Source organism: Neoarius graeffei, chromosome 26, assembly GCF_027579695.1.
Source record: "Neoarius graeffei isolate fNeoGra1 chromosome 26, fNeoGra1.pri, whole genome shotgun sequence".
Lineage (NCBI taxonomy): Eukaryota > Metazoa > Chordata > Actinopteri > Siluriformes > Ariidae > Neoarius > Neoarius graeffei.
In genome coordinates, this window is record NC_083594.1 from 51178287 (window position 1) to 51203873 (window position 25587).

Consider the following 25587-nt stretch of genomic DNA (forward strand, 5'->3'; position numbering starts at 1 on the left):
GCCTATCAATGCATAGGGCCTGACTAGCCTTTGGTAACACACTAAATGAATTCTCTTTCATTTTTGGCACTTTTTCTGTTTGTGTAGATGGGAAGACATACTGAGAATCCAAATCGCCAACATTTGAAATAATAATTGTTTTGAATTATTTCTTGTCTTATTTAATGAAGGTTGTAATAGAATTAGCCTACATTTGGCTTAAGCTGGATGAGACAGAGACATAATTTTATAGCCATTTGTTAAACAGCTGACAGGGAACGTAATTAACCGTTCCGGGAACGAAATTTTTTTGTTCTAACCGGTTCGGGAACGTCTATTTAATGGTGGAACCCAAAACCGGAAACGTTAAAATTCCGTTTCTGTTCAGAACGAACCAATAGGAAAAAAATTCTGGTTCAAAGCCCTGATTAAAACAACCAAAAAAGTGCTACCCAAGTGAAAAGTGCAAACGTTTCGGTCACAATCAGACCATCCTCAGTGCAAACATTAAAAATAAAGACACGCCCATATATAGACAAGGCCACGTACACGGAAGACAGGTAGTAGGCCTACAACCAAACTTGAATACAGGTTAGGGTGCATGGATAAAGACATCCTATCATCAGTACCGTTCCTGTTATGATTTAACTAATGACATAATTTATAGTAATGATACATGTCATAAGGAAAGAAAATAATAATAATAAAAATAAAAACATAAATGAAAAAAAAAAAAATGAGCATCGTCTCAATGAGCATCGGAGCGCGATATATAGGGGGGACTCCAAATCGCCAGCTGCAAGACACTTCAATGAAGCTAAACATTTGGCTAATGATCTTAAGTTTGTTAGCATTGACAGAGTTCTCCCCAATCGTTGTAGTAGCTGTACTAGTCAGTCTTTACTGAGATGTGAGGCCAGATGGATTTATTATTTAAAAACATTGCAACCGAATGGATTGAATGATGATTTTGACTAGACTTGTTTTCTATGAATAGTTTGTATACTTAGTGTTCCTTTTGTTTTGTTTCTAGTTATTCTATTGGAACTTACGCACCCACCAGGTATCAAATTTAAAGGCGCGGTACCTCCATTGGAAAGCACGTTTTCTTTATTTTTATTCATTAAAAGTCACGTCACGTCTGAAAGTAATGATGGACGTCGTCTCTCTTGAGTTAGTTGTTTGGTTCTTGACATAATATGGATTACTACAGTTGTGGGATTTATTACAGGGTACGTTTCTGATTTACTATTTACTGTTTGAGCTCAAACACATGAAGAAGGCAAGAAACACGTCCACTGATTACCTTTTGACGAAGCACACGTTAATTGAAAAGCGTTCCAGGTGACTCCCTCGTGAGGCTGGTTAAGATAACGCCAATAGTGTGCAAAGCATCATCAAGGTAAACACTGGGTACTTTGAAGAATCTAAAATATCGAACATGTCACACTTTTTTTTTTTGTTGACCACATCAGTCCAGGGCGGCATGGTGGTGTAGTGGTTAGCGCTGTCGCCTCACAGCAAGAAGGTCCGGGTTCGAGCCCCGTGGCCGGCGAGGGCCTTTCTGTGTGGAGTTTGCATGTTCTCCCCGTGTCCGCGTGGGTTTCCTCCGGGTGCTCCGGTTTCCCCCACAGTCCAAAGACATGCAGGTTAGGTTAACTGGTGACTCTAAATTGAGCGTAGGTGTGAATGTGAGTGTGATTGGTTGTCTGTGTGTATGTGTCAGCCCTGTGATGACCTGGCGACTTGTCCAGGGTGTACCCCGCCTTTCACCCGTAGTCAGCTGGGATAGGCTACAGCTTGCCTGCGACCCTGTAGAACAGGATAAAGCGGCTAGAGATAATGAGATGAGATATCAGTCCATATTTGTTCCAGATGTTATTTCGTAGTTTTGATGTCTTCAGTATTGTTCTACAATGTAGAAAATACAAAGGAATGAGTCGAGTAGGGGCAGCACGGTGGTGTAGTGGTTAGCACTGTCGCCTCACAGCAAGAAGGTCCTGGGTTCGAGCCCCGTGGCCGGCGAGGGCCTTTCTGTGTGGAGTTTGCATGTTCTCCGCGTGGGTTTCCTCCGGGTGCTCCGGTTTCCCCCACAGTCCAAAGACATGCAGGTTAGGTTAACTGGTGACTCTAAATTGCCCTGCGATGACCTGGCGACTTGTCCAGGGTGAACCCCGCCTTTCGCCCGTAGTCAGCTGGGATAGGCTCCAGCTTGCCTGCGACCCTGTAGAACAGGATAAAGCGGCTACAGATAATGGATGGATGGAGTCGAATAGGGGTGTACAAACTTTTGACAGGTACTATTGGTTGCTGACGAGCACCCGAACACACACGGCCATTTCGATTTGATTAGGGATGTTGATGACTCCCTTTCACGGCGAACAAAAGTTCTGATCTTCAAACTCATGTTCTTTTGCGGTCGTGAATCCAGACTGATGTAAAATTCCCCACACAGTAAACAAATCAGCAAATGCACTTCTGGCACTTTCAAGTGCACGTCAACGTGCTTTTATTTTCCCCCACTCCGCTTACCCAAGAGCATCAATCCACAGACTCCGGTCCCCCCACCCCCCTTGGGATAATTGCCCTGTCTGAGATGATCACAGGTTCTCCCGGGCTGAGCGAATATCAAAAGCCAGTTGTTGAGTGGAGTGTTAATGGAGGACGAGGCTGCGCTCCCGGCAGACGTAGAAGTGCAAATCTGCCTGTAGATTCAAGGTTGCACAATTTCACCCAAGTGATGTCACTATACAGCATGTTATCTTTTACTGTAATATTTTTGTTTGTGAGCACTGGAACTGATCGATCGGACAATCCAGCACCAGACTGGTAGGTTGGATGGAAGGAACATTTTTTTTCTACATTCTTTCTGTAGTCACGAAACACCTGAATGTAAGCAGCGGTCTATAAAAACCTTGAAACAATTTTTTAAACGTGTCTCCTGCTAATGAGGCCTGGTTTCATGTTCACTGTTTTGAGGTGAATGTTAGCACGCACACACACACACGGGGAACGAAACCATGCCCACCGTCATAAACGCCTCCATCATCGCAGCAGTAATGTGTTGCCCTGTCAATCACACTCAGCCGCATGTTAGCGCTCCGTGGGCCACGAGACCAGACACAGGGGAAATGAGCTCCATTACCGAAGACGGCCATGCTGGGACACCAAAAACGGAACCGGCGTTAAGGACGAATGAGAATCGAGGGATCCCTCAGGTCTGTGTGTGTCAATGTGTGTGTGTGTCCTGGCAAGACATCATTTAACACCATCAAGCCCTCCATGACAAGGGCACCTGCGTCCAGATCGAGAAAAATGATGAAGTGTGGGTGGGGTGAGATGGAAAAAGGGATGAAGTAGGTGTGTGTGTGTGTGTGTGTGTGTGTGTGTGTGTGTGTGTGTGCGCGCACGCGTGTGCGCACGCGTGTGCATGTGTGGTTGGTTAGTAATGAAGAAAATGGAGATAATGAAACAAATCCTTTCATCCCTGTGCAATACAACCATTCCTGCTCTCTCCTTCACCTCTAGCCATGTGCGTATTTCTCTACCAATCTTTCTGAAGACAAACACACAAACAAAGGTGGTGGTGGGGGGACGAAAACAAAAAACTAAACAAACAACCCACCAATAATCGGATGTGCATGATGCTCATGAGTGTGAGAAGCCGTGAAGCAGAGAATGTTCCAACAGGAAAAGATCAGATTAGTCAAGACGCGTCCGAGTGTGTACGTGTGAGACAGAGAAGCCTCCATGACATTCAAATAACAAAAGAGGAAGCGGATCTGGCGGTATCTTCCGTAACGGAAAGGAAAGGATATGAAGAATGTCTTCCGATGTGATTTCTTGGACAGATCCGGTAACTGCACGAGGGATGCTAGTCGAGTGACTTGGGCCCAATCCCAATTGTAATTTCTACCCCTACCCCTCCCCCTTCCCCTCCCCCTTGAAACTGAGCTACAAGGGATAGGGCTTGAAATTCAACCCCTACGTATTGGGATACCCCTTCAACGATCGCATACGTCATCGCGTACCTCCGTCAGCGTTTACGTTAGCAAAACGCGACCAAATGCGTCATTGGCTGCGACCAGCCGCTACAGTCAGAGGCAGAACCAGAACTCTCTGCTGGCAGGGTGTGATTTGTTAACTAACACCACTGAATGGGATATCTTTGGCGCTTCGTGCACCACATCCGACAGAATGAGGTGTCAGAACACTCATGTAAACAATAAAAGCGAGAATAACAGAACAAAACGTACGCAGTCAAGCAACCGAAAACAATACTCACTCCCAAAGCTTTTTAGCAGCAGTTTGGATTTCAGAAATCGCTGCTCATTCTCAGCTCGAAAGCGAATCAAGCGGCGTGTTTCCTCTGGATAACAACTTAAAACACGTAAATAATGGAGAAAATACATTTATGACAATCTTTCGCCGCGGGAACCGCCATCTTTCTAAAATCCGCATGAAATCTCGCTGAAATCCGCATGGCATTGTGGGAAATCACTCAAACCCCTTCGTTCGGAGTCAGCTCCAGGAAAATCTCCGTTTGGAGGGGTACAGAAGCCCTACCCCTTCCCCTACCCCTCCGCGTTAACTGGGATTGGGATACCCCTACCCCTTCACGTGAACGCGCAAAATGGAGGGGAAGGGCCAAGGGGTTGGTCCAAGGGGTGAAATGGGATTCGGCCAAAGGGTCACAAGGGTGCAGAAGTAGTGACGAGGGTGAGGATCAGGTCATGACACAATGATGCGGATTGGGTAGTGACCGAGGGGATACTGACTGGATAATGACACAGGAGATGTAGTTTGGATGATGAATTAAGGCTGCATATCAGGTATCATTATACAGCATTTGACACAGATATGGTAGTGATAGAGGTCAGGGGTGCCAAATGGGTAGTGATGGTTGGAAACGGATCGGGTCAGCAGATAAAGGAACAATAGAGATGATGCAGATCTGGTAGTTACAGAAAGGGTGCAGATTGGGCAAATCACACAGGGTTGCAGAAGACTAGAGAACAAAACAGTCGACAGGGATCTGGTAGTGCCAGTGATGATACATGGGTCAAAGGTTGGGTATTGATACAAGAGACACCGATCGGATGATAACAAGGTTGCATATCAGGTAATAACACAGCTCATGATACAGGGGTCACGAATCAGGTGAGCACACCGGGGACATTGATCACAGTCTCATGATCCAAACATCCTGTCCTGCTGGAATATGAAGGATGTCTCCTGATGTTATTTCTTGGACAGATTGGGTGATGTGATGACACTGAGGATACAGATTGGGTAATTGCACTGGGGACACATGAGGGATGCTGGTCGAGTGACAGAGGTCACAAGGGTGCAGAAGTAGTGACGAGGGTGAGGATCAGGTCATGACACAATGATGCGGATTGGGTAGTGACCGAGGGGATACTGATTGGGTAATGACACAGGAGATGTAGTTTGGATGATGAATTAACGCTGCATATCAGGTATCATCATACAGCATTTGACACAGATCTGGTAGTGATGGAGGTCGGGGGTGCCAAATGGGTAGTGATGGTTGGAAACGGATCGGGTCGACAGATCAAGGAACAAGAGAGATGATGCAGGTCTGGTAGTTATAGAAAGGGTGCAGATTGGGTAATCGCACAGGGTTGCAGAAGATCAGAGAACAAAACAAACCGTTGACAGGGATCTGGTAGTGCCAGTGATGATACAGGATGACGACAAGGTTACATATCCGGTAACAATACAGCTCATGATACAGGCGTCACGGATCAGGTGAGCACACAGGACACACAGTTCCTAACGTCCTGTCCTGCTGGAACGGAAAGAAAAATATATGAAGGATGTCTTCTGATGTTATTTCTTGGACAGACTGGGTGACGTGATGACACTGAGGACACAGAGTGGGTAATTGCACTGGGGACGCATGAGGTTTGGTGATGACATGAGGGACGCCGGTCAAGCGAGGACACGCAGATGCAGAGGTAGTGACAGAGGTGAAACCGGTTGAATAATGACACAGTGGATGCAGTTCAGGTAAGGACACAGAGGACAATGATTGAGTGACGGCACAGGGGACACAGATCGGATGATGACATAAGGGTGTGTATCAGTGCGTGTGTGTGTGTGAGACAGAGAGACAGAGATGAGGTAGATACGTGTTTTGGTGCTGTACGAAACAGCTCTCCAGCATCCAGAATCTTGACTTTGAACCTCGAAATATTACAGACATTCAACTGTTTGACAAAACTGAAAAGAGATTCTAACAGACTCGAGACACTTGGAGCTGCCTCTTGAACCACACGCCTCCAAAACACGCAGCAGTCACAATGACCCTGTCAAACTCGTTTTCAAGTAACTCGGCCCATGCGCTCTGAGAGCACACCCCAACACACTCCAGCTGCTAATACAGCGCCGGGAGCGACAGATATTCAAGTCCTCTCGCTTCGTCTCTCCGTACAACGCTTTTTCACTGCCATTTGGCCCACAGGTGCGTGATGCGTTTCACAGAGAGCTGAATTATAATCACAAAAAGGAAATGTTTTATTCATGCAACTTTTTAAACGACTGTGGTGAAAGACTGCCGCTCCGTCGCTCGCTCGTTCTCATCTCCCTCGGAGTTGTGGAATGAGAGAGTGAGCGAGTTCATCTGTATGTTCAGGACAGGAAGTTGTGTGCGAGTCGCAAATTAAAGCTTGAACATCTGTGGTGATGTGATGAGTCACGGCTACGCACCTCCGTCCTCATAACACCACCTGTAAACGTGGGCCGTTCTCATAAAAGCTAAACTTTCCATCCCTTCTTTCCTCTTAATGTCTTTTCTCTTCCAGTCCCTTCATCTTTTTCATCATCTCTTACCTTCTTTCCTTGAGACATCAATTCTTTGTTTGTTGTTCCTTCCCTTCACTTTCTCCTCACTTCCTACCTTCTTGTGTTTCCTTTTCTCCATTTCTTGCCATGCCACTTCTTTCCTTCTTCCCAGCCTCTCCTCTCCTCTTACCTTCTTGCATCTTCCCTTCTCCTTTTCTCGTGTCAGTACTTTTCTCTTCCTTTCTAGTCTCATCCCCGTCCTCTGCGTTCCTTTGCGCCTTCCCTTCTCATGTCATCTTTTCTCTACCTTTCTTGACACTTGTCTTCTCAACCTTCCCTTCTTTTAAACCATCCTTTTCCTTTCCATATTTCTTTCTCCTCCCCTCCCCTTTGTTTCTATAAGCCTCATTTATCAATATTCCTTCCCCCTGCTCATGTTGTGGTACTCGAGACCAGTCTCAAGACTACTTTTTGAAGGTCTTGGAATCGACCGCATTTTTACTTGGGCTTGTCTTGATGTTGGGCATCGAGGACTCTGGATTTTACTTCAAGACCGGTCAAGACCACAACTGTGGGGATTTCACCAAATTGCCTGCACACTGTCTGATTTATTTGTCAACATTGTGACTATGATTGGATGTACAATTTCCTGCTTCAAATTTTCGCTCCTGTTAACGGCCGTCACCCCTCCCTGCCCCCTTTGCACCCAGTGGTCTTGACTTGGTCTTGCCCTGCCTTGGTTTTGGTCTTGACTCGGCCTCGCCCTGCCTTGGTTTTGGTCTTGACTCGGCCTCGCCCTGCCTTGGTTTTGGTCTTGACTCGGCCTCGCCCTGCCTTGGTTTTGGTCTTGACTCGGCCTCGCCCTGCCTTGGTTTTGGTCTTGACTCGGCCTCGTCCTGCCTTGGTTTTGGTCTTGACTCGGCCTCGCCCTGCCTTGGTTTTGGTCTTGACTCGGCCTCGCCCTGCCTTGGTTTTGGTCTTGACTCGGCCTCGCCCTGCCTTGGTTTTGGTCTTGACTCGGTCTGGCCCTGCCTTGGTTTTGGTCTTGACTCGGCCTCGCCCTGCCTTGGTTTTGGTCTTGACTCGGCCTCGCCCTGCCTTGGTTTTGGTCTTGACTCGGTCTCGCCCTGCCTTGGTTTTGGTCTTGACTCGGTCTCGCCCTGCCTTGGTTTTGGTCTTGACTCGGTCTCGCCCTGCCTTGGTTTTGGTCTTGACTCGGTCTCGCCCTGCCTTGGTTTTGGTCTTGACTCGACCTGGCCCTGCCTTGGTTTTGGTCTTGACTCAGCCTCGCCCTGCCTTGGTTTTGGTCTTGACTCGGCCTCGCCCTGCCTTGGTTTTGGTCTTGACTCGGCCTCGCCCTGCCTTGGTTTTGGTCTTGACTCGGCCTCGCCCTGCCTTGGTTTTAGTCTTGACTCGGCCTCGCCCTGCCTTGGTTTTGGTCTTGACTCGGCCTCGCCCTGCCTTGGTTTTGGTCTTGACTCGGCCTCGCCCTGCCTTGGTTTTGGTCTTGACTCGGCCTCGCCCTGCCTTGGTTTTGGTCATGACTCGGTCTCACCCTGCCTTGGTTCTGGTCTTGACTCGGTCTCGCCCTACCTTGGTTTTGGTCTTGACTTGGTCTCAACCCCTCAAAGTCTTCATCTTGTCTTGGTCTTGATACACTTTGCTCTCGGTCATGACGTGGTCTCGGTTTAAGTGGTCTTGACTACAACACGACCCTCTGCTGTGCCCCTTCCCTTTTCCTCCTCCATTTCCTTTGCAAGCCTCCTCCCAATCTCTCACCATCAGACATCTCAGGTCAATCCACGGCCAGAGGAACAAAAAAAAAGCCTTCGACTCTGCACCGATCCAAAGAGAGTTGGAAGCCATCCTTATTGGTGAACGTCGCTGATTGGACCGAGCTTGTTCCGAGTGATGATGGGCCAGAAATTTTAGAGTGCAAAAGCAAAGGCTCCACAAAGTTTAGAGGAATGCAAATGCAGATTATATCTAGTTCGAGACAGAATAATTAACATTCTGATTAAAATTCCCAGCACACGAGAGAGGTGGCACAGAATGCTCCTGTGAAATGCAAATCCCTAAACTGAGAGGGACCAGGATAAAGAGAGAGAAATAAAAATGAGAGATGAGACCACGAAAAAAAAAGGAGGCCAACATCAAACTCTTCCTCATTCTGCATCAAAACAGTGGTGCACTATAAATCATTAAAAACTGCTTAAACATACACAACATTCATCTTTAGTTTAGGCCTGTCTGAGAAAATAACGGATGAGATAGATGGTCTGGACAGGATGTAAGAAACTCCACTTCCTGTCTCTTCCTTTACCAGGTTCCCCCCCCCGAGTGCATTGTGATGGATTCATGCATGACAAAAAATAATAAATACACCTTAGATATCTGAGCAGAATAATACATCAGCCAGTGAGAGGCTGTTTAAAATTCATCGTTCTCAGGACAGCAGTCACGTATTAAACCTGGCTGCTTGGGCTCGCAAGAGGAAACAAAAGAAGGGATAGATACGGCGACACGCGTCTCTGTAAGCCGGGCTGACGACGTCGATGTGCGCTCGGATACTGAGCAAAATTAATGCGCGGTGTAACCACATGTGAGACGATGGTGAATATAAACAAATGGCTCGCGCTGCCGTGTCATATCAGGCGGCTTGGCGCAGGTTATTGGTGCTGCACGGACGGAACGTTCTGGCTTGCTGTGAACAGGAGCTTGGTTTTCAGACTCTCAGGTTTGAGTGATGAGGAATAACAGAGGATAGATGAGTTTTAAGGAATGAGTGGCGAGTTTGCGAGAATAAGGGCTCATTTACGTACAAAAACAATACTAAGAGGCTCAGACCTGTTCTAGAACGACAATGCCCCAGTGCATAAAGCTCTACAGACACTACCGTTCAAAAGTTTGGGGTCACTTTGAAATGTCCTTATTTTTGAAAGAAAAGCACTGTTCTTTTCAATGAAGATCACTTTAAACTAATCAGAAATCCACTCTATACATTGCTAATGTGCTAAATGACTATTCTAGCTGCAAATGTCTGGTTTTTGGTGCAATATCTCCATAGGTGTATAGAGGCCCATTTCCAGCAACTCTCACTCCAGTGTTCTAATGGTACAATGTGTTTGCTCATTGCCTCAGAAGGCTAATGGATGATTAGAAAACCCTTGTACAATCATGTTAGCACAGCTGAAAACAGTTGAGCTCTTTAGAGAAGCTATAAAACTGACCTTCCTTTGAGCAGATTGAGTTTCTGGAGCATCACATTTGTGGGGTCGATTAAATGCTCAAAATGGCCAGAAAAATGTCTTGACTATATTTTCTATTCATTTTACAACTTATGGTGGTAAATAAAAGTGTGACTTTTCATGGAAAACACAAAATTGTCTGGGTGACCCCAAACTTTTGAACGGTAGTGTAGTAATGGTTTGCCAAGGTTGAATTGGAAGAACTCCAGTGTCCTGCACCGAGCTCTGACCTCAACCCCATTAATCACTTTTGGGATGATCTGGAATGCCTCGCCTGACATCAATGCCTGACCTCTAATAGCCCCCAATAGCCATCATTAGTTCAGAGGAGGTTCTCTTACCTTGGGATCAGCAGTGAGCAGTTTGAAAGCTGCATACACCTGGTTCTCCTTCACTCCTCCTCCCAGGTCCAGGAAGTTTGCCGGTTTCCCACCATGCAGGTCGATGATGTCACATGTCGCCATGGCAAGGCCAGCACCATTGACTGGAAAGACGTAATTAATTAATGCTCTTTTTTTTTTAATCCATGTGGGGTTGTTCTACATAGTTTCTAGACCTGTGAAACAATCAGTTAGAAAATGAGAAGAAGAACACGCTATCTAACATCCGTAAACATTTTCATACTCGTGAATTTATAAAATGCAGGCAGGGCAGATGAGGTCATGGAACTGGACTCTTCACTGTATGTAGAAGAAAAAGAAAAAACATGAGCTGGAAATGTCAACGCACAGGGTGAAAGAGCACAAAAATAATCCTGCACACAAACACCACCACAGATACACTAGACTGCAAAAACGTTGAGCTGATAAAACTGAACATACTGATGAAACATCTCTGATAGTTTGCAATAAATGGTAACGTAGGAAGGACGCATGTTTTAGGAACTCGGACAGACCTCATTCAATCCTGTTATTAAACACACAAGCTGATTTGTTGTTGAAGTGGCACCAGACTGTTATTATTTTCTATAAATGTTGGTATTGACTCTCGAGACCCCTCTTGTTCCAGAGTTTAATAACAATCTTTATCCCACCATTACACCTGCAGGTATATCCAACTGAAGTCATTATATTGCGGTGTTTGAAGTCAAAACTTTTTTCAATTTCGTAAATGTAGTTGTTTTCTTACATCAATGAACTTGAATATAACAGCTAGACGAGCATGCCTATTGTAATCATTAATAATAAACTGGCAAACTCCTGTACCTACAAGAGTAACGCACCTATTTAAAATCAGAAATAAACTCAAATATAAACATGAAACTAAAAAAAAAAAAAAAAACCTCATAAAAACTCAAATTATCTTCTTCTGGCTGCTCCCATTCAGCATTGCCACAGCGGATCTGTTCCGCATATTTGATTTGGCATAAGTTTTACACCGGATGCACTTCCTGACGCAACCCTCCCCAATCTATCTGGGCTTGAGACCGGCACCAAGTACACACTGGCTTGTACAACTCCAGTGGCTGGGTATTTTACCTAACCTGCATGTCTTTGAACTGTGGAGGAAACTGGAGCACCCGGAGGAAACCCACGCACACGTGGGAAGAACGTGCAAACTCCACACAGAAAGGCCCTTGTCGGCCATGAGGTTTGAACCCGGAACCTTCTTGCTGTGAGGTGACAGTGACAACCACGACACCACCATGCATGAAAAACTCAAACAGTAAACTCAAAAAAAAAAAAAAAGGCCTGAATAAAGATTCAACTTGGAAACCAAATGAAAGCTCAAATACTCAGGAAACTCGAATGAAAACTCAAATGGGAAACTCAACTATTTACGTAAATCGCAAACTTAACTAAAAACTCAAATAAGAAGCACAAGAAACTCAAATGAAAACTTAAACAGGAAAATTCAATACTCAAATAGGAAAAAAAAATGACTCTAATAAAGACTCAAATAGGAAACCAAATAAAAGCTCAGATACGCAGATAGGAAACTCAAATGAAAGCTCACATGGGGAAACTCAACTAGATATGTCAAATCGCAAATTTAACTAAATACTCAAGCTCAAATAAGAAGCGCAAGAAACTCAAATGAAAACTTAAACAGGAAAATTCAATACTCAAACAGGAAACAAAAAAATGACTCTAATAACAACTCAAATATGAAACCAAATGAAAGCTCAAATACTCAGACAGGAAACTCAACTAGATACAACAGTACCGTATGTAAATAGGAAGCTCAAAAAAGAAACACAAGAAATGCAAATTAAAACCAAAACAGAAAACTCAAACAGGAAGTTTGAATAAAAAATTAAACTGAAACTCAAATCAGAATTACAAACAAGAAACTTAAAAAAAAAAAAAACTCAAATTGGAAACTCAAAAGTAAATTCAAACAAAAACTCAAATGAAAACAGAAATAAGAAACTTAAAAACTCAAACAGGAAAACAACTGTAACAGCTGGAATAGCATGCCTTCAATAAAAACGCCAACACTAAGAGGTCGGAGAGATCATAGTTACACAAATACAAGCCTGTATAATTCACAGCAAAAGCTACACAGCAAAATGCATCCTGGAGTCTGTAAAACACGGTAAACAATTACTCTACCAAGTGCGAACTACACATCACACAAGTCTAATTCTCAGGCCCTGTCCACACGGCAACGGATTCAGGTGAACCTGATAAAATTGTTTATCGTTTCGGCCTGGCGTCCACACGGCACCGGCGTTTTGGGTGCCCCAAAACGAAATCTTTTGAGAACGGGTTCCAGAGTGGAAAAATCTGGCAACGGCCCCGTTGCGAAGTCGTCTGGATGAGTAGAACGGATTTGTTTATGATGACGTCACAACCACATGACTGTCAGTGCTTCATGCCGGGTAGAAGTGTAACGAACTCGATGCGAGTTGTCAGCAAATCCTATAACTTGGTTCATGAAACGCGGTTACAAAATATTTTCACCGTGAATATTTATTGTGTAATGGTGCAAAGTGAGAGAGAGAGAGAGAGAGAGAGAGAGAGAGAGAGAGAGAGAGAGAGAGAGAATAGCCCTTAGGGCAGAGTATTTAGTCCAAACACCGCGGAAGTACTGAGTATAACCAAACCGCGCACCGCCCGTGCGCTTTCCAAAAACAAAAACAATCCCACCAGCAAAAATAGGAAAAAAAAGGAGCGATCTCACCTCTTCAGATGTTGGTTTAAGTCCGACAATACATTCCTCAAAAAGGGCATAGAAGAACAAAGTAATCCATCAACGTGTAGCATTCAATTTATTCCGGACCATTAAAGAATTCTGGAGGATATCAGAATGTTGGCGTACCGGCTTCCATCTACCCCCGTTCATTCCTCTTTCCGCGTCTTTCGTTTTACGCTACTGATTAATAATCAAAACTTTATGTGGCTGATGCTACAGAAGAAGGGGTTTATGCGCATGCATCTACTTCTTCTATTGTTCTGGTGTCTCCGATGGGACCGTCTTACAGCGCACGTAGAGGTGTGGCACGTGTATTGCATCGTTTTCAGCAAGCGTTGCGTTGCCATATGAACCTGATATTTTACTGATCCGTTGCCCATGTGGACACAATATTTAAAAAAATATATATCTCGTTGCCATTGTCGTGTGGATGTAGCCTCAGTCATCCTGGCAAACAGATGGATAAGTGAATTAGATTAAACGAGTACTGGACATCAGCGACAGTAACAGTTGCAGCATTAGCTGGGCCATTGAGCCTGCCTAATTAGTCCGTGCTGTAACAGAGCCAAGCGCTCAAGTGTTTTCCTGCGGCTAATTCCTGCTTCTCAGACGAAAGGCTGAAGCTTGGCAAGAACTCCAGAACCAAGCTGGGGGGGGAGCGTTCTCTCAAAACTTACACACAAACTGCCACTTCTGTGTGTGCGAGAGAGAGAGAGAGAGAGAGAGAGAGAGAGAGAGAGATTCTCATGCTTTCTGGCATCTCTTTCGCTCAACACTTCACAAAAGAAGCTTTTTATGTCTTATGTCAACGGAGAAGCTGCTTTAATGATGAAGAGAACAATCTCTCAGTCAATCTGCCTTGTTCGAGGTCTTTCACTCTAATTGGAAGTCATCCCTTCTGGCAGGCTCCATCAGAAGTCCAACCCATTCGGTTTTGCCTTAATAAAGTTACATTTTTAGATCAGACCTAAATAAAACCCCTCATGACGAGGCTCTTTGAAACTGGTGAGAACACACTAAACGTGTCCTGCTTTCTTTCAAACAGAACTCATCTGCTAAAAGCTATCCTGGCTTGTCTTAAGGAAGGAGGCTTTCTTCCTTTCACCCAGTCGACAGGGATCGTGAAGGATGTCACAATATTATTCAACGAACTGCGTGATTCATGCAAAAATAATACCAAACCTGCACACATATGTGAGCAGCACGGTGGTGTAGTGGTTAGCACGGTCGCCTCACAGCAAGAAGGTTCCGGGTTCGAACCCAGCGGCCGGCGAGGGCCTTTCTGTGCGGAGTTTGCATGTTTTCCCCGTGTCTGCGTGGGTTTCCTCCGGGTGCTCCGGTTTCCCCCACAAAGACATGCAGTTACGGTAGGTTGACGTGGGGCGGCCTTGGGCTGAGTTGCCCTTGAGCAAGGTACCGAACCCCTGACTGCTCCCCGGGCGCTCTGGTGTGGCTGCCCACTGCTCTGAGTGTGTGCGTGTGTTCACTGCTTCAGATGGGTTAAATGCAGAGGATGAATTTCACTGACGAATATTATATTCTGTTCGGAGATCGTGACCAGGAGTTCAAATCCAAGAAGAACCAACGTTGAGTCCTTGAGGTTTGCCTTGTTTTGTGCTTGGATTGTATCGAGTTCTGGTTAATTGTACACCCCCAATTCCAAAATAGTTGGGACGCTGTGTAAACTGGAAATGAAAACAGAATGCGATTATTTGCAAAATCATGGAAACCCTATATTTCATTGAAAATAGTACAAAGACAACATCTCAAATGTTGAAACTGAGAGATTTTACTTTTATTGTTCTTGGAAATTATATACTCATTTGGAATTTGATGTCAGCAACACGTTTCAAAAAAGTTGGGAGAGGGGCGTGTTTACCACTGTGTTACATCACCTGTACTTTGAAGAACACTCGAAACGTTTGGGAACTGAGATCAATTGCAGTAGTTTTCAAAGAGAAATATTGTCCCGTTCTTACCTGTTATACAGTTTCAGTTGCTCAACAGTTCGGGGTCTCCTCGGTCATATTTTGTGCTTCATAATGCACCAAATGTTTTAAATGGGAGACAGGTCTGGAGCGCAGGCAGGCCAGTTTAGCACCCGGACTCTTTTACTTCAGAGCCATGCAGTTTTAATATGTGTTCCTGAGCCCATACAGTGATTTCGACTACAGACATGTGTCTGCTTTTAATGCAGTGTCTCCTGAGGGCCTGAAGCTCACAGGCATCCAATGTCAGTTTTCAGCCTTGTCTCTTGCATACAGAGATTTCTCCAGATTCTCTGAATCTTTTAATGATATCATGGACCATAGATGATGTGATCCACAAATTCTTTGCAATTTTACATTAAGGAACGTTATTCTTGAATTGTTTACCCACACAGTCTTTCACAGAGCAATAAACCCCTCCCCATCTTTACTTCTGAGAGACTCCGCCTCTCTGGGATGCTCTTTTTATACCCAATCAGCTTACTGACCTGTTGCCATTTAACCAAATAAAATTTTTAGCATGACAACTTTTTCAGTCTTTTGTTGCCCGTTCCAGCTTTTTCTAAAACGTGTTGCTAACATCAAATTCAAAATGAGCATATCTTCAAAAATAAACTTTCTCAGTTTCAACATTTGATATATTGTTTTTGTACCATTTTGAATGAAATACAGGGTTTCCATGATTTGCAAATCTTCACATTCTGTTTTGTGTTTTACACAGCGTCCCAACTTTTTTGTAATTGGGGTTGTAAATGAATTATTAATACGAATTATACTAAAAGGATTATTAATCCGTATCAGTGACTAATCAAGTCAAGTTAAGTCAACTTTATTGTTAAATATGCTATACATGCTCGACATACAGCACAGATGAAATTTCAGTCCTCTCTGACCCACGGTGCAAACAGGTAATGCAATAAATAAAAATAAAAATAGAATAATTGAAAACAAACAAACAAACAAACAATATAAACAGTATAAACACTCTATATAGGAACTAGACATAGACTAAACACTCAGATAAACAATATAAACCGTATAAATAAACAGTATAAACTAAACACTCAGACAATATAAACAGTGTAAACACTAGATAAGAACTAGACAAAGACTAAACACTCAGACAATATCTCATCTCATCTCATTATCTGTAGCCGCTTTATCCTGTTCTACAGGGTCGCAGGCAAGCTGGAGCCTATCCCAGCTGACTACGGGCGAAAGGCGGGGTACACCCTGGACAAGTCGCCAGGTCATCACAGGGCTGACACATAGACACAGACAACCATTCACACTCACATTCACACCTACGCTCAATTTAGAGTCACCAGTTAACCTAACCTGCATGTCTTTGGACTGTGGGGGAAACCGGAGCACCCAGAGGAAACCCACGCGGACACGAGGAGAACATGCAAACTCCGCACAGAAAGGCCCTCGCCAGCCCCGGGGCTCGAACCCAGGACCTTCTTGCTGTGAGGCGACAGCGCTAACCACTACACCACCGTGCCGCCCCAAACAGACAATATAAACAGTATAAACACTCTAGATATGAACTAGACGTAGACTAAACACTCATATCCACACACACACACACAAATTGGTTCAAATAAACAAACAGTCAAGGGCACTTGAGGTATAGCAGGTAAACATGAAATAAGCAGTATAAACAAACTAGCAGCTGTTAAGATGAGGTAGTGCGGAATAGTGCAAATGAGCGAGGTAAAGTGAGATGTGCACTAGCCCACAAATAATTTGGTTAAAAAGAGTTGAAGATAGGGGCGGCACGGTGGTGTAGTGGTTAGTGCTGTCGCCTCACAGCAAGAAGGTCTGGGTTCGAGCCCCGGGGCTGGCGAGGGCCTTTCTGTGCGGAGTTTGCATGTTCTCCCCGTGTCCGCATGGGTTTCCTCCGGGTGCTCCGGTTTCCCCCACAGTCCAAAGACATGCAGGTTAGGTTAACTGGTGACTCTAAATTGAGCGTAGGTGTGAATGTGAGTGTGAATGGTTGTCTGTGTCTATGTGTCAGCCCTGTGATGACCTGGCGACTTGTCCAGGGTGTACCCCGCCTTTCGCCCGTAGTCAGCTGGGATAGGCTCCAGCTTGCCTGCGACCCTGTAGAACAGGATAAAGCGGCGAGAGATAATGAGATGAGATGAAGATACTTTAACAGTTCTATTGTCTGAAAGGTTTTCAATTTGGGGTTGGAGCTTATTCATATCCATAACCTTTCCATTTACTATCATAAAGGTTGGAAGGTTCTAAGTTCAAGTCCCAGGACTGGCAAAGAAACACTCTCCTCTGACCACCATACCAAGACTTTTAACCTTGAGTTACTCAGCTGTGTGCTTGGATCTTCCCGATAGTTCGTCATTTCAAATAAAAGCAATAGGCTGTATCGATAAATACTATTGCAACACCTCAATAATGAAGACGAGTGAAATCTCAGCGGAAATATCGAGTCGTTCTTATGACCATGTGCCCATTGTGTTGCCAAATGTATGACGAAAAATCAAATATTTCAAGGTTCACAAGCTGAAGGCGTTTTTCCACCGAACTTCTAATATCTGCTTGGGTTTTTTTCCCCCAGAAACAAACAAAAAAAACAAACTCACCAAAGCAAGCGATGTTGCCATCCAGGCCGATGTACTTGAGGTCGTATTTGGCTGCCTCGGTCTCCATGGGGTCGTTCTCAGCCGTGTTGTCCATGGCAAAGACGTCTTTCTGTCGGAACTCGGCGTTGTCATCAAAGTTGATTTTGGCATCAAAGCACACAACTGTGAAAAAGCATGAGCACGAATTTCAGTTTCTGTTCTGACGGACATGGTCAAAACATCCGTTGCTGGGGTAACAGTGTACCGACAGGACCTTTAAATGACTTGGGGTGCATGTGAACAACCCGTGACGAACAAATCGCATTCCACAGTTAATGCACCCTGAATAAATTTTCCGCTTGTCGTTTTTTTATTCGAAGGCAGCTGTAATTTATAAACAACTCGAATGGCACTCGGAGAGCGCAGACCTGCACCGATGCCGTATCTCGCAAAATTAGTGAAAGCTTTGTGGATCCACCCCTTTACTTGTACCCACTCCAAAATGTAATGGGTTCTTCATTGGCCCATGCTACAGTACACCTTTCCACCAAGTTTGATGGAAATCGGGTCGGGAGGATTTGCGTGATCCTACTTCCAGAAAAACCGCACCGAAAATATTACATCCTTGGCAAAGGGGGGGAAAAAAAAAAAAAAAAAGTCAAGAGTTTGGACCTTCTGTTCGTTCTAACCGGTGCGATGATTCGAGGTTCCATCTGCACGATACGTGACTTCATCTGAGTTTTGGGACATTTTTGCTGTCATGCAGGTGGTAAGAAATGACACACGGCCAATAACACGACCTCATCCGACATATTTCCATCAAAAGGGAGTACAACAATTAATGGAAAAAATATCCATGTTAGCGAACGTTCCTGAACAACATGACTGAATTTGTCAAACTCTACGAGCCGCTATTGAAAGCAAACTACCGTATTTTCTGGACTATAAGCCGCTACTTTTTTCCTAGGTTTTGAACCATGCGGCTTATACAAAGGTGCGGCTATTCTGTGGATTTTTCTTCCACCGCTAGGGGCGCTCTAACCGGAAGTAGAATCAAAAATAAGATAGACGAAAAATCAATACAAAGAAGAATTAGCAGATCTTTAGCAGATAGAACACGCACGACAAATTACTAACTGGTAATTATTTTCAAATCCAGCGAAGATGATTAAAGTGACTCGTGGTTTCAAACACAGGAGAAATGAAGGTAAATAAATACCAGTTATTTTCTCTTGGTTCTGTTCCGTTTTAATCAGCAAAGTTGCTGCCGTGTTAAAAGGCACTGTTCGGAAAGAATCTGTTCAGGTACATACATGTACATTTACAGTACAAAATCGTTCTGTACATGCAGTAAATATCTAATTTTTCAACATAGATATCTGCGGCTTATAGCCCGGTGTGGCTTGTATATCTTTTTTTTTTAAATAGAGCGGATGCGGCTTATATACAGGTGCGCTCTATAGTCCAGAAAATACGGTAAATTTAATGCCAAGTTTACATTAGACCGTATCTGTCTCGTTTTCTTCGCGGATGCACTGTCCGTTTACATTAAACCGCCTGGAAACGGGAATCCGCCAGGGCCCACGTATTCAATCTAGATCGTGTCTGGTCCGGTGCTGTGTAAACATTGAGAATACGCGGATACGCTGTGCTGAGCTCTAGCTGGCGTCGTCATTGGACAATGTCACTGTAACATCCACCTTCCTGATTCGCTGGCGTTGGTCATGTGACGCGACTGCTGAAAAACGGCGCGGACTTCCGCCTTGTATCACCTTTCATTAAAGAGTATAAAAGTATGAAAATACTGCAAATACTGATGCAAATACTGCCCATTGTGTAGTTATGATTGTCTTTAGGCTTGCCATCCTTCCACTTGCAAGTGGTAAGTGACTTGCGCACAGCGGCTCAGTCCCGAATCACTGCTCGTGCGCTTCACTCGCGCGCTCTGTGAGCTGCGCAGGGCCGGAGTGCGCACCCTCCAGAGGGCACTCGCTGTTCAGGGCGGAGTGATTTGGAGCGCAGCCGCTGAGGAGGAAGCGATGAGCCGCACTGACACATTTCAACTTACGTGCCGAATTAGTCATGTGATTAGCGTATCCGTGTATTGGCGTTGCTGTGTGCACGCTAATCTTTTTTAAAAACGTTAATCTGATGATCCGCTGATACGGTCTAATGTAAACCCCACCTAAGTGGTGAGGAACCTTCCCTCACACCTCACGCACATTCCTTTGGATGCAAACAAAAACATCTCTCTATTCATCCCGAAATATTCCACATAACAGTAATTAACCTTCCCAAAGCCTCGTTAAAATGACAATGAAGCAGTAAATCAGGCCTCTCATTTTCCCATCTCGTCCTGTGATCAGTCTTGTTGCTCTAAATCACAACCCCTGGAGGTGCCATCAGTAACGGCCGTGTGGTTTAATGGCTGCTGTGCAGTTCCATGTGATCATTCATGCATTTTGGGGCAGTAATGCGGTTAGGAGGATGGAGATTGAAGTACAGAAGTCCCCGAGCTTATCCGGAAAGTCAAACGCTAACACTCCGTCTCTCAGAAAGCCAAACAAGACTCCTGCTTGCTCTCAGTCATGCCATGAGGGGATGAGGAACAGAATGATGGAGAAAGCAGCTCTAATCGGAGTCGCGTTTAGAGTTCTCTCACTTCATCCCCTTTCACTCCATCTCTCCTGTTCGACTAAACTCGATTTGATGCTTTCTCCTTTTTTACATTTTCCATTTCCGCATTTTGCCATCTGTCTTTCTTCCAATGTCTTTTGCTCATCTCCATCTCCCATCGCGACCTCATCCTGCTTTATAGAGCTGCCTTTTTTGATCACTCGCAATTTCAGCATTTTCCGCATTTCCTCATTGTCATCCATTTCATTCTTCGAGGAAGTAACTGCAGTGTACTCCGGTAATGTCATAAAAGTTGAGTGTCACATGCAGAGTTTCCAGAAAAACAGGACATTTCGAACAAAAGTCCTTCATCAGCTGTGCGAGCAAAGTGCAACCAGTCCCCCCCACACCATTTCTCCATCAAACCTTCTGCACAACCTGTAACTGAGCTTGGAGTTTAATCTTAAAGACGCTGCGACACGAAGCAGACCTTCTTCATTACTTCTGCTGAATTATGAAATTAATTAATGGTCACTGAAGTGGAGTGGAGTGGAATGGAGAAACGTCTTTAACTTCTCAGAGACAACGTACTGACTTGAAAGGCCAAATAAACAAGATCTCTGGATGAAAATGTAAACCAGGAACTCGCCCAAGAAATTGAGCTCTTTGGATAGTTCAGGAACTCTCCAGTTCCTCAAAAAGTTCTGGATCCCTGTGGATTCATACCTGGCAACTGTACCTTACCCACGTCTCAAACACAGTCTCTCACAACCATATCCAGTGGTGAATGCAGACAGTTGCTTTCTCCTGATCAAACAACACACATACATACATACACACACACACACACACACACACACAGACACACACACACACACACACCAGAATGCTAAAGCGTCCCACCTTGTCCTTCGGGAGTCTCGCCAAGTGGGTTCACTTCCACCTGAGTGGCATCGACTTTCAGGAAGAGATCGTACAGCTTCTTAATTTGATCTGCAGCCTGGGATAGATGCGTACAGAGAGATTAGGGGGAAGCAAACAAACAATCTGTCTCCCCCCCCCGCGTACACACACACACACACACACACACACACTAATGGATTACTGTGAATTTATGTACACACATGGCCTGTGTGCATATCAGTGTCAAGGAAGGAGGCGTGGCCCATGCGCATATCAGTGTCAAGGAAGGAGGCATGGCCCGTGTGCACATATCAGTGTCGAGGAAGGAGGCGTGGCCCGTGTGCATATCAGTGTCGAGGAAGGAGGCGTGGCCCGTGTGCATATCAGTGTCGAGGAAGGAGGCGTGGTCTGTGTGCATATCAGTGTCGAGGAAGGAGGCGTGGCCTGTGTGCACATCAGTGTCGAGGAAGGAGGCGTGGCCTGTGTGCACATCAGTGTCTAGGAAGGAGACGTGGTCTGTGTGCACATCAGTGTCAAGGAAAGAGGCGTGGTCTGTGTGCACATCAGTGTCGAGGAAGGAGGCGTGGTCTGTGTGCACATCAGTGTCGAGGAAGGAGGCGTGGCCCGTGTGCACATATCAGTGTCGAGGAAGGAGGCATGGCCCGTGTGCACATATCAGTGTCGAGGAAGGAGGCGTGGCCCGTGTGCACATATCAGTGTCGAGGAAGGAGGCGTGGCCCGTGTGCACATATCAGTGTCGAGGAAGGAGGCGTGGCCCGTGTGCACATATCAGTGTCGAGGAAGGAGGCGTGGCCCGTGTGCACATATCAGTGTCGAGGAAGGAGGCGTGGCCCGTGTGCACATATCAGTGTCGAGGAAGGAGGCGTGGCCCGTGTGCACATATCAGTGTCGAGGAAGGAGGCGTGGCCCGTGTGCACATATCAGTGTCGAGGAAGGAGGCGTGGCCCGTGTGCACATACCAGTGTCTACGAAGGAGGCGTGGCCCGTGTGCACATATCAGTGTCGAGGAAGGAGGCGTGGTCTGTGTGCATATCAGTGTCGAGGAAGGAGGCGTGGTCTGTGTGCATATCAGTGTCAAGGAAGGAGGCGTGGTCTGTGTGCATATCAGTGTCAAGGAAGGAGGCGTGGTCTGTGTGCATATCAGTGTCAAAGAAGGAGGCGTGGTCTGTGTGCATATCAGTGTCGAGGAAGGAGGCGTGGTCTGTGTGCATATCAGTGTCAAGGAAGGAGGCGTGGTCTGTGTGCATATCAGTGTCGAGGAAGGAGGCGTGGTCTGTGTGCATATCAGTGTCAAAGAAGGAGGCGTGGTCTGTGTGCATATCAGTGTCCAGGAAGGAGGCGTGGTCTGTGTGCATATCAGTGTCAAGGAAGGAGGCGTGGTCTGTGTGCATATCAGTGTCAAGGAAGGAGGAGTGGCCTTTGTGCATCAGTGCCAATGAAAGGAGGCGTGGTCTGTGTGCATATCAGTGTCAAGGAAGGAGGCGTGGTCTGTGTGCATATCAGTGTCAAAGAAGGAGGCGTGGTCTGTGTGCATATCAGTGTCAAGGAAGGAGGCGTGGTCTGTGTGCATATCAGTGTCAAGGAAGGAGGCGTGGTCTGTGTGCATATCAGTGTCAAGGAAGGAGGCGTGGTCTGTGTGCATATCAGTGTCAAGGAAGGAGGCGTGGTCTGTGTGCATATCAGTGTCAAGGAAGGAGGCGTGGTCTGTGTGCATATCAGTGTCAAGGAAGGAGGCGTGGTCTGTGTGCATATCAGTGTCAAAGAAGGAGGCGTGGTCTGTGTGCATATCAGTGTCGAGGAAGGAGGCGTGGTCTGTGTGCATATCAGTGTCAAAGAAGGAGGCGTGGTCTGTGTGCATATCAGTGTCGAGGAAGGAGGCGTGGTCTGTGTGCATATCAGTGTCAAAGAAGGAGGCGTGGTCTGTGTGCATATCAGTGTCAAGGAAGGAGGCGTGGCCTGTGTGCATATCAGTGTCAAAGAAGGAGGCGTGGTCTGTGTGCATATCAGTGTCAAGGAAGGAGGCGTGGTCTGTGTGCATATCAGTGTCAAAGAAGGAGGCGTGGTCTGTGTGCATATCAGTGTCAAGGAAGGAGGCGTGGTCTGTGTGCATATCAGTGTCAAAGAAGGAGGCGTGGTCTGTGTGCATATCAGTGTCAAGGAAGGAGGCGTGGTCTGTGTGCATATCAGTGTCAAAGAAGGAGGCGTGGTCTGTGTGCATATCAGTGTCAAGGAAGGAGGCGTGGTCTGTGTGCATATCAGTGTCAAGAAAGGAGGCGTGGTCTGTGTGCATATCAGTGTCAAGGAAGGAGGCGTGGTCTGTGTGCATATAAGTGTCAAGGAAGGAGGCGTGGTCTGTGTGCATATCAGTGTCAAGGAAGGAGGCGTGGTCTGTGTGCATATCAGTGTCGAGGAAGGAGGCGTGGTCTGTGTGCATATCAGTGTCAAGGAAGGAGGCGTGGTCTGTGTGCATATCAGTGTCAAGGAAGGAGGCGTGGTCTGTGTGCATATCAGTGTCAAGGAAGGAGGAGTGGCCTATGTGCATATCAGTGCCAATAAAGGAGGCATGCCCTGTGTGCATCAGTGCCAATAAAGAAGGCGTGGCCTGAGTGCCTACTACCAATGAAGGAGTGGCTTGTGTGCATCGGTACCAAGAAAGGAGGCGTGGCCTGTGTGTCTAAGTATTTTGACTCTCAGATTCATCGACGTGAAGGTTTGTTTCAATCAATGGATGAACACAGAGACACGCCAATGTGTGCGCACAGATACACACAGGACATCTGAACCCAGTGTTGTGTTCAGAACCCGTTAAAAAAGGTAGGGATCCTCTCCGTGGAATCAGACACTCGTTCACATCGTCATCGCCAGCTACATATCGGGGCATTACTTTGGAAATGGACTCCTTCACAAATTGTCCTTCGTAAACATCACAAAACATGCTATTAATCAACTCCAGACACGGAATGGGGGCTGCGTCAGAGACGGGAAGAGTGCAGAAACAGTCGTTTTCAACCGTTTCTTCACAATTATTGCGGTAAACAGACACAGATGCATCTCTGTAGGGCTCCTTTCCATCTTGTCAGACACTTATAATAACATCATGATGCCGTCAGCGGCGAAAACAAGCACCTCACTTTGACAGAGGCGTTTGCCCTGTCGGATTACACCGTAGAACTGTTCTGCGGTTGCTGGTTATAGGTTTCTAACTCGATACTGGATCAATTTCAATCTTTTTTTTTACCAAGCAAATATCTAAATTGAAAGAGATGGAAAAATAGTTTTCTTTTGAGTTGATCTATACAAACACTGACTCACTGAATCATCAAAAAAAAAAAAGAACATGGAATTAAGTTGATACGATGCGACTCGACAGACACAACAGATATAAAAAAAAAAAATGTGTAGGAGGTGAAGACGGGAAAAAAAAACAGAAGAAGAATTAAAATAAGCAGGAGATGGCTCGTGGAGGTCGGGAGCTGGCCGTATATATCACTTTCTGGCAGACGTGAGATGGAGATAACCTCTAAATGTCTTTAAAGCCCAGTGAAGATTTAAATCAGGGCTTATCGTTTATAGCCACTGCAGTTACGGCACATCAGTGAGTCATTTATAGCTGAAATAAACGCCGCACAGACTACTGATGTCTCTGTGGATCGGCGATGTTCCCACTAAAGCCCTGTATTCACAGCGTTTACCCCGAGTATTGGCGCAACAGCCGTGTCTGGGTGCGTGTTGTTTTGGTGCTTCGCTCTGACTCCAACTGCTCCATTACCTGCCTCTCCAGTGGCCCTTTGAAGCCCAAATTAGCTGCCATGCGCAGCGCCTGGTCGTCTCGAACACCTTTGAAAATATCGATGACTTCCTGTGGAAGGAAAGATGGAGAAAGCGAGAGAGACCATCAGAGGGACTGAATTGATACAGAGTGCATGTTCATATTAACAGTGAAGGATGTGATACACACACACACACACACACGAGAGAGAAATGGACGGATGGACGGACTGACAGACTGCTCGACAGACAGACAGACAGAGGGAAATTGTGTGCGTGTCTGTGTACCTTGTAGATAAGCTCTGGTGTTTTGGCCGCCACCTCCTCAATGTCCACTCCCCCCTGCGGGCTGCCCACCATCACGGGTCCATTACACGAGCGGTCCATCAGGATGGCAAAATACGTCTCCCTGGAGATATCTAGAGCCTCAGCCACCATCACCTGCAACCACGGAGACGCACATTTTTAAAGCGTGGATCTGGACAAGGAAAAAAGCGACTGGCACGGTGACAGCTCACTAGTGGCTTTGTGTTT

General features: G+C 45.7%; 1 protein-coding gene across 1 annotated transcript in view; it reads right to left on the bottom strand.

The window, feature by feature from the left end:
- suclg2 (succinate-CoA ligase GDP-forming subunit beta) overlaps positions 1 to 25587 on the bottom strand; it is a 198436-nt gene that overhangs the window by 90390 nt on the left and 82459 nt on the right. Inside the window, exons 5-9 of the mRNA XM_060909907.1 lie at positions 25342 to 25494; positions 25055 to 25144; positions 21265 to 21361; positions 17767 to 17928; positions 10376 to 10518 (exon numbers count right to left, since the gene is read on the bottom strand). Of these exons, the coding sequence (XP_060765890.1) occupies positions 10376 to 10518; positions 17767 to 17928; positions 21265 to 21361; positions 25055 to 25144; positions 25342 to 25494 (645 nt within the window). The remainder of the gene's footprint in view (positions 1 to 10375; positions 10519 to 17766; positions 17929 to 21264; positions 21362 to 25054; positions 25145 to 25341; positions 25495 to 25587) is intronic.